Genomic DNA, 8,376 nt, shown 5'->3' on the forward strand with positions numbered 1-8,376 from the left:
GGGTTCCAGAGCTTGCCCTTCTGGCCTAGCTGGAAGCTAGAGGAAGGCAGGAAACGTGGACCCACCTTCGATGGTTCCACACTTTAGTCTTTATCTGTTACTCAAAAAGTTGCTTTTCAGCTGGCAACGCCACTGTCCTGGCTTCTTCCTGTATCCCACTAAGTGTGAAAAAGGAATGGGGATGAGGGGGAGGAGGTATGTTGTTTCCAAGGAAACCAAGGGGCCTGGGGTCCGCCAGGGCTGACACTTATCAGTGGGGTGGCCGCCACATTTTCCAGCCCCACTGCAAGCCTGCCCCTTTATGTCCTACAGTGCTGATGCTGGAGGTGGAATGCAGTCTGCTGGCTGGGTCTTTTGAAAGAAGAGCCGACAAAGGCACACGCTGCTGGCTAGAGCACACTGATTGGCTATTCGGCTCATTCACGTTTCACACCCAGCTGGTCCCAGGCAGCCAGAGGTGGCAGTGGCTCTGCACCTCAGAACCAATCCTGGGGCCTCCAAGTGGCACCAAGTCAGATTTGAGGCCTACCCAGAAGTCTGGTTCATTTTGCGGCACATTTGAGGGGTCCTTGGAGAAACCCAACCCTCCCTGAGGCCTGCTGGAGGTGACAGGGGCTGGGCAAGAATCCCTGAGCCCTGGGGCGAGTATTGACTGGGCCAAGTGAGAACCCAGGCAGTCGTGGAGCTGGCTGGCTGACCCAGTGAAGCTGCCATCCTCAACTGGAAAGCCCCTGGCCCAGGCCCTGGTGGGTTGAAGCAGTAGGACCGTCAGGATCATGGCCCCATCCACAGTGGAAGGCTGATAGATTTGGTGAAACTCGGAGTCTAATCCAGTCTATTTCTTAACCAAGTTCCTGTGGAAAAACTATAGTCTGCTCCCCAGAGAGCGTCACTAACTGGTCACCTCCAACAACTGGTGACTGAAGAATCTACTTGTCAGAGCACCAGGGAGTTCCAACCATCCCAGACACATCAGCCTCTTCAACAGTGTTTGACAAAGGCCTCCATTCCTGGTTGAGGCCCTGAACAGAGAAAGAAGGTCCTGTTTGGGTATGTCATATGTACACTCAGAAATTTAAAACACAAACAACTTCACAAGACACGGTGTCAGTCCTGCCCGATGTCCTTCTTGTTCCAGACCGTGTTCCTGGTGCCCCATGCGAAGAGGGCAGCCCAGCCTCACCTAGGACCGGCCCCGTTCCTGTTCTCTTCTCCATTCAAAGCGAGGTTGTGTAGGAAGAAGAGTATCTGCCACCACATGCGATTTCGGTTCTGCTGGTGCTGAAAGGGGGAGAAAAAAAACTTAACTACCAAACACAACTCTAGATGACTCCTTATTATTTCCAATAAAAGTTCAGATCTACACATCTCAGGACTGGTACTTTAATCCTATCAGTACAGCAAACTTGGGGAAGAAGAGGGAGGTGAAAGAGGAGCGGCCGTGTGGAGGAGATAGCAGAGTTCTCCAAAAACAATTGCAGCTTTAACATTAAAACGAAAAGACCAGGCTCTATATGCACGACGCACAAGAGGATTAAACTTTTTCCCCTGCTTGCAGGATTTTCCAGAGTTTAGCCAAGTGCTGCTTTTAATCAGATTGGCTCCTGAGCCCCTCAAACCTCAGCTGCATGAACAACAAACTTGCTTCAGAGAAAGAGAAGAAGTGCCCCCCTCTCTCCCCCGACTCCAAAGTAACATAGAGAACAAGGGGAAGAGGGGGGCCTCCATCTGCAAGTGATTTGACACTGTGAAGGTCAAAGGGTTAATCTTCAATTTAAACCACACTGCTGAGGCAGCAAAAATCTGATTTCATCCAGTGCAAACACGCACACACACAGACACACAGACACACACGCGCGCACACACACACACACACACACACACACACACACACACACACTCTTATGCGCCTGCCTGCTCTCCCTCCCCAGCATCTCCCGCTCAGTGCTGCCCTTTTTATAGCTGCTCTTGACAGTAAGCCATAAATAATCCCTCTTGGAGTGCTCTCCTACTGACTGGAGCCAATTAAACGTTAAGCAAGAACATACTTGAAAACAAAACAAAAACAAAGAATACGCACTACGCTCTGGAGGTTATCCCAGGTCCTATCATGGGCTGGGAAGTCAGGGGCAAAGTTCAGGGGTCAGTGGCTCACTGGATCGGGGCCGGTGTCCTGCCCACACAGGTACCATTTCCCAGGGGCCAGCAGAGGCCCGGAGGGGACTGGGGGGTGCTGGAAGAGGCGGTCTTTGTTCTCTCTTTGTCTGCCAGGGCAGGACTGGGCTGGGCCTCTCCACAGGGTTCTCAGTGGACAGGGGAATAAAAACCCAGTGTACAGAAAGGAGCCAGCACAGGCTGGACTTGGATTACTTCAGTGGCCCTGTCAGCAAGCAAGTTTATGTGAAGTGTCCAGGGGAGCTGAGCCCTCTCTTAAACTGTCTTTAACCACAGGACCAGCCCCCACCAAGAAACAACCACTCCTGGTCAGATGGGAAAAGGATAGAGTAAGCCAGTGGCACAGCTGGAAATGAACCCAAGTTTCCTGGACTCCGAGGGTACTTCTAGCCCTGACCTCCCTGACCTTTCTCTGGGGAGTCAGACAGGTTGCTGGGTTCCCCTTCACCATGCCCAAGGCCACAAAGAGAAAAGAAGGGTCCACGGAGCTGGCCTCAGGGCCTGGCAACCCAGGTGAACACAGAATGTTCCACACCCATGGCAAGAGCATTTCTCTTTCCCCTGTGGAAGAGGCTGGAAAACAACCCAGCAAGTTGGAGGCACAGCTCCTCCTAGGAGGGGAAGGGAAAGCGGGCGTGCCACGAAAAGGCCTGGCAGACAGAGGCTGGGGATACTGATGGCTTCCTCGTGTTTTGTAAACAAAGATGAGTAAAAAGAGGAAACACACTCAGCTTAACAAAATCTGGTTAGAGTAAAGCAGCGTGAAAATGGACTCAGCTGCAAACCTGAAGCCTTGGGCCTGCAGCAGCTGGGCAGAGGAACCCCTTCTCTGCCCCCTTACCCCAGCTGCTGCCCAGGACAGGTGCAAAGGTCATGTGGCGGAACAGAAGGAGAATCCAGGAAAAGACTGATCCCTGGAGAGGCCTGACTGCTGGAATGCCGACTCCTCAGGTGCTTGGTTGAAAGGCCAAGGAGCAATAACAATCATGATCGGAACCATAACTGTAACATGGAGTGTGTGCCAGACTCTTCTGTGTGTTCTGCGGCCTCACTTCTCAAGGTGTGGTCCATGGACTAGGAACCTCAGCATCAACTGAGAGCTTCCTAGAAATGCAGGCCCAGTGAACCAGAACATTCCCCTGGTGATTTTAAGGCACGTTCTAGTATGAGATGCACTGCTTTACAGACATGAAACACCTTTGCTTCTCTCAACATCCCCATGCAGTAGGCATATATTATCATGCTCATTCAGATGGGATAACTAGAAGAGTTAGGTAACTTAGTAACCACATAGCTAGTGAGTGGCCAGGACTGGACTGAACCTAGACCATCTGGCCCTGGAGAAATGTCCCTTCCCATGTTCACCATACTCTGAATGCCACTATCTACCTTTCTTTATATCAGTGTAAACCCACTATCCTCCCCTTCTCTGAATCACCTCAAAAACAGCTCAATGGCCAACGGGCCATCACAACCCCATGATTTGTGGCCTTTGCCAATCCCATCTCCGTATACCTCAGTTTCTCCCACATTCCACTAATGGAGGCCACCTGCCATCTAGGTAACTTGCTGGGCCCTGAGGTCTCTAAGGATGAGGCAAAAAAAGCACCCTTACCCCCATCATTCGGAGTGTCAGAGGACCCAGAAGCAGCTGTGGGCCAGAGAGTGCTGTCAGACAGGAAAGCTGAGGTCTTGCTGGGAGACCCAGGCAGGCCTAGGTGCAGTTCCATGCCTCTGTCTTTGACAGTCCTTAGGGCTCATGAATTGTAAGGAAGGCACTGAGTGATGCATCCCCAGGGAACAAGAATTAGAGGACCTGGCTTTAGGGCAGGATCTTCGATCAACCTGTTTTTGAGTCCTCACTTGGCTTATAAGGAAAACACAGGGGTAGTATTTGATCAGTGGTTTCCAAACCTTAAGTGACTGTATCACTTAATCAGCTGAAGTGCTGCTGTAAATACTGTACAGTTTTCAGATCCCACCTAGACCATCTGGATCAAAATCTTCAGGGAAGGATCCCAGGAATGTATTGAACAAGTTCTCTGGGTGACATTTTAGAAATCAGAAATAATTTATTGTATATTTTAATCATAAAAGCAAAACAATAGTTGTAGAAAAATGGGAAAATACACTGGGCGCGGTGGCTCACACCTGTAATTCCAGCACTTTGGAAGGTGGGCGAGAGGACTGCCTGAGCCCAAGGGTTCAAGACCAGCCTGGGAAACTTGGCAAGACCTCATCTTTACAATAAATCAAAGATTAGTTAGACATGGTGGTACGTGCCTGCAGTTCCAGCTACTTGGAAGGCTGAGGCAGAAGGATCACCAGAGCCCAGCAGGTGGAGGCTGCAGTGGCCATGAGGGTGCCACTGCACTCCAGCCTGGGCGACAGAGTGAGACTCCAACTTCAAAAAAAAAAAAAAGAAAAAGAAAAATTGGAAAATACAAAAAATTAAAGAGGAGGTGAAAAAATCAGTCATGACCCTACAGCCTAGAAGAAAACACATCATGAGTTGGTGTTTTTTTTCAGTCCCTTTTGATCTCTTCCCACCAAAATAAAGCCTTGCGCCAGTGGCCAAGCCAGAGGTAAATCCTGCCCAGGTGGTTCTGCAGCAGCCAGGCCACAGACAGGGTTTTGGAAACAACTGAGGTGCTTTCCAACCCTAAGGAGTTTGTCATTCACAATTACCTTTAGAATTACAACTCAGAGCTCCAATGACTGAATCCTGTCAGCCTGGGGTAGAGTCTAGGAATCCACCCATAGGCCAAGAGCTCTCTCTGAGCACAAGCAGATGCCACACATGTTCCACTTGGCCTTCTCCTGCCATAGGGCAGTCCCTACAAGGCCCTTTTCCACAAGGAAACCAAGAAAATCAAAGAATGCCCTGATTGCCAGCAACAACAATAAATAAAATGTTTTCTAAACGTTAAACAAAAGGGCCTGACTAGAAAGGAAAGAAAAAGGACTTGAAGGGAGGCCAGTTGGAGAAACAGTAAGGAGGAAGGAAGTCAGTATTCACTGAACAGGATGAAGTACACAAAGACACCAAAACACCAGAGAGCATGAGTCCTTCCAGAAGCGGGTGTGAAGGAGAAGGGGAGAAGGAAGGGGGAACCAGGAAAGAGTACTCTTGGCTCTCACCCTCAGGCACCCACACAGTGCCCAGCACATACACTGAGACCAATGAGGGTTGACTCCCAGAGCAAGGCCCAGCTCTCCTAAAACTTGGTTTGAGCACTCCTCACAGAATGGAGGTTCCCAGAATGCACAGTTAGGAGACCCAGGGGTGGGGTGGGGTGGGGGGTACAAGGGATGGAAAGCTTACCCCGGAGCCTTCAAATTCACAGACCCTGGAGGGTAGGACCAAGGCATGGAGGTAAAGAATAGAGGTGAATGCCCCATGGGAGGTGCCCTAATGATGGCTTTAAGTGTTCTCTTCAGTTAAGAGAGCACAGCAGGCAGCAGAGACCTCTGGGTCTCCTTTTTTTCAACCTCACTTTCTTGCTGTGGTCATAGGATGAAGGCAGTTGGCTGACAAGTGTTTAAACTCCTACTGTTTGCAACGCTCTATGACTGAACCCACGGTCATTCATCCTCTGTAATGGGGAATAAGGAGGGAACACAGTAGGTACTCAACATGTGCACGTTGGACTGACTACAGAAGAGTCAGCCCTGCAAGATAACCCACTTGTCTGAGGCCAGGAACAACTGATGTCTGGCCAGGTCTAAAGATGTACTTTATGTGATAGTATCAGCCTCTCGCCTGGGGAGAGGCCCAACTAGTAAAAGGCCTTCTTTATTTTTTTTTTAAGAAGTGGCTGTGGTGTCTGACAAGGTTGGATTACATAAATCAAACTCTGTTTCATCCCACACGGCCTCTGCCCTAAGCACAATGCATGCCCTCCCTGGATAAGAATCTCTCTCTGCCTCTCCCTGCTTCAGACCCAATTCACACTCTCTGAGGGCTTTGTGTGTCACCAGTATTCCAGATGCTCCAGCAAGAGCTAATTCACCCCAAAGAATCAGAGGAAGAAGCAAAACTAAGCAGCAAAATAACATAACGCACAAAATGCAAATTTACTAAATAGATAGCAATTTATAATACCTCAGCCTCTGGATACTTTCCTTCTGTCTTCTCATTTGATCCTCACAAAAGTCTGGGACATAAGAAGGGCAAGAATTTTACAGTCAGGGAAGCAAAGGCTGGAAAAGTCATCCCAAGTTAGTTAGTTGGGAGGGGAGATTACTCAAACCCCTGACTTGTGACTCCAAAGCTATGTCCTTTCACTAAAATTTAACAGTGTGTTTATTCGCATTATGAAAATAGTATTACCTTTTCAAAGCAAATCACCACTGATCTGTTCCCCTAGTATGTTTAAAGACATTGTTTCCAGATCATTAACTATTTAGTAAGGATGCTATGCACCAGAAAAATAAACCTTTCAGAGGCGGAGCTAACTGAAGATCAAACAGAAATAAAGCTAAAACTGGTCAGAAGTTGTAACTTCAGACCACGATCTGAAAACACGTACAATTTCCTTAAAACACAGAATTGTGTATACTCTACAGGGTGATCTCCACTCCCTAACATGAAGTTCTCCTACCTCTTCCCCTTCCCGTGTCACATTCTAAACCTGCCCAGGCCAAGGCTGAAGGAAAGAGCCTTGCAATCGACAACAGGAACACTGAGATAAGAGAGACTTTTGGAAAATTCCACTTGAAAGAAAGAAATTAGGAAGTTTTTTTGTTGTTGAAATCAGCAAATGTTTATCAAGCACCCAACTGAGCTAAGAGTTATGAGGGATACAAAGATAATTAAAATATAAGCCTTAGGTGGAGGCTGCAGTGAGCTGTGATCGTGCCACTGCACTCCATCCTGGGCAACAGAGTGACACCCTGGCTCAAGAGATTAATTAACTAATTAATAAAATAAAACATAAGCCTCGTTCTCAAGTTATTTTACAATATAATGGGGGGAAAAGCAAGAACCCAGAACTAAGCATTACATGAGGCAGTCCTGGGTCACCTCAATAAATGAGCACTCCATCATACTTTCGTCTTCTGCAATGTGTTTGCTGAGTAGCAGGTATGGGGTGGTAAGAAGACCATGGTTCTAGAGTCCATTAAAGCTGTGTGACTCCCAGCTCAGTCAATTACAGCATAACTTGGGCATGTGACCTCACTTCTCTGAGCCTCGGTTTCCTATGAGACAGGGACAAAGGGGTCTAAGAAGCACAAGGTTGCTGTGGTGATTAAATGAGGAAAGGATACGTAAGGAACTAGGCCTGACAGCAGCACTAAGCAAGCTCACCCCTCCCTGCTGAGCATAGGGAAAACCTTCCCGCAACGTGCTCTGAACATAAGTCCTGCCCCATGAGCACCATCTTCCCAGCAGACTCATGAAATCCTGGGAGACCCCTGACTTTCCAGTCTGGAATTGACCACAGCAGCCAGAGGCGCCTGGGCTCAGGATTTCAGGCTGCCAAGATAAGCCCGGGATTCTGAAACCCAGGGACAACCCCTTGGGCCTGGTAGACTCACTGCTTCAGACTACTTATGACCCAGACACCCAAGTAATGAGCAATATGGCAAAACAGAAAAGGAAAAAAATATTCCTTGCCAAGAGCTTCCTCAGCCCAGCCAGCAGTGCTAACAGGATGTTGAAGCCACCATGACAATGTCCATTGCTTCTCTAAGAAAGAAAGGGCAGCCTGGAACCAGCCAGTTCTAGGTTAAGACGTCAGGACCTCTCTAATACAACTGGAGGACACTGGCTCCAGCCACTAGGGGCTGGGGGGTGCGGGTGGGGGACAGGTCTGTGGTATACCACCCATGTCCCTAGACCCTTTTTTCTGCATCTCCACAGCCTGGAGGGAGGAACTACTGAGACCCTTACTCAGTTTCCCCCAGGGATCACTCTGTGGTTTCATTTCCCTTGAACAACTCCATCAAACTCCTGGGCAACTTCTTAAGAGCTCAGGAAGGCATGGTGGTGTGCACCCTGGTTAAAGGTGAGGGAGGGAGGAGATTGAGCAGGGACAGGTCTGTGGTGGGTCTATAGGACCATGTAGAAGGAACTCCCAGGCTCTGACTCTCAACTTGGGGTCTTTGCAGCTGGCTGTTCTTGTCCCATCTTGGGCCAATTCCCTGGACAGGACGAGGCAAACCAGTCAAGCAAGAAGACTGGAAACCCCTCCCCCC

At 49.0% G+C, this 8,376-nt stretch overlaps 1 protein-coding gene across 1 annotated transcript in view; it reads right to left on the reverse strand.

The window, feature by feature from the left end:
- Positions 1–1,079: 1,079 nt before the first annotated feature.
- Positions 1,080–8,376, reverse strand: part of BMF (Bcl2 modifying factor) — a 17,299-nt gene continuing 10,002 nt past the window's right edge. Inside the window, 1 exon segment of the mRNA XM_021718491.1 lies at positions 1,080–1,281. Within this exon segment, the coding sequence (XP_021574166.1) occupies positions 1,180–1,281 (102 nt within the window). The 3' untranslated portion in view covers positions 1,080–1,179.

Source organism: Carlito syrichta, unplaced genomic scaffold, assembly GCF_000164805.1.
Source record: "Carlito syrichta isolate Samal-C Ts95f unplaced genomic scaffold, Tarsius_syrichta-2.0.1 Scaffold312225, whole genome shotgun sequence".
NCBI classification, from domain to species: domain Eukaryota; kingdom Metazoa; phylum Chordata; class Mammalia; order Primates; family Tarsiidae; genus Carlito; species Carlito syrichta.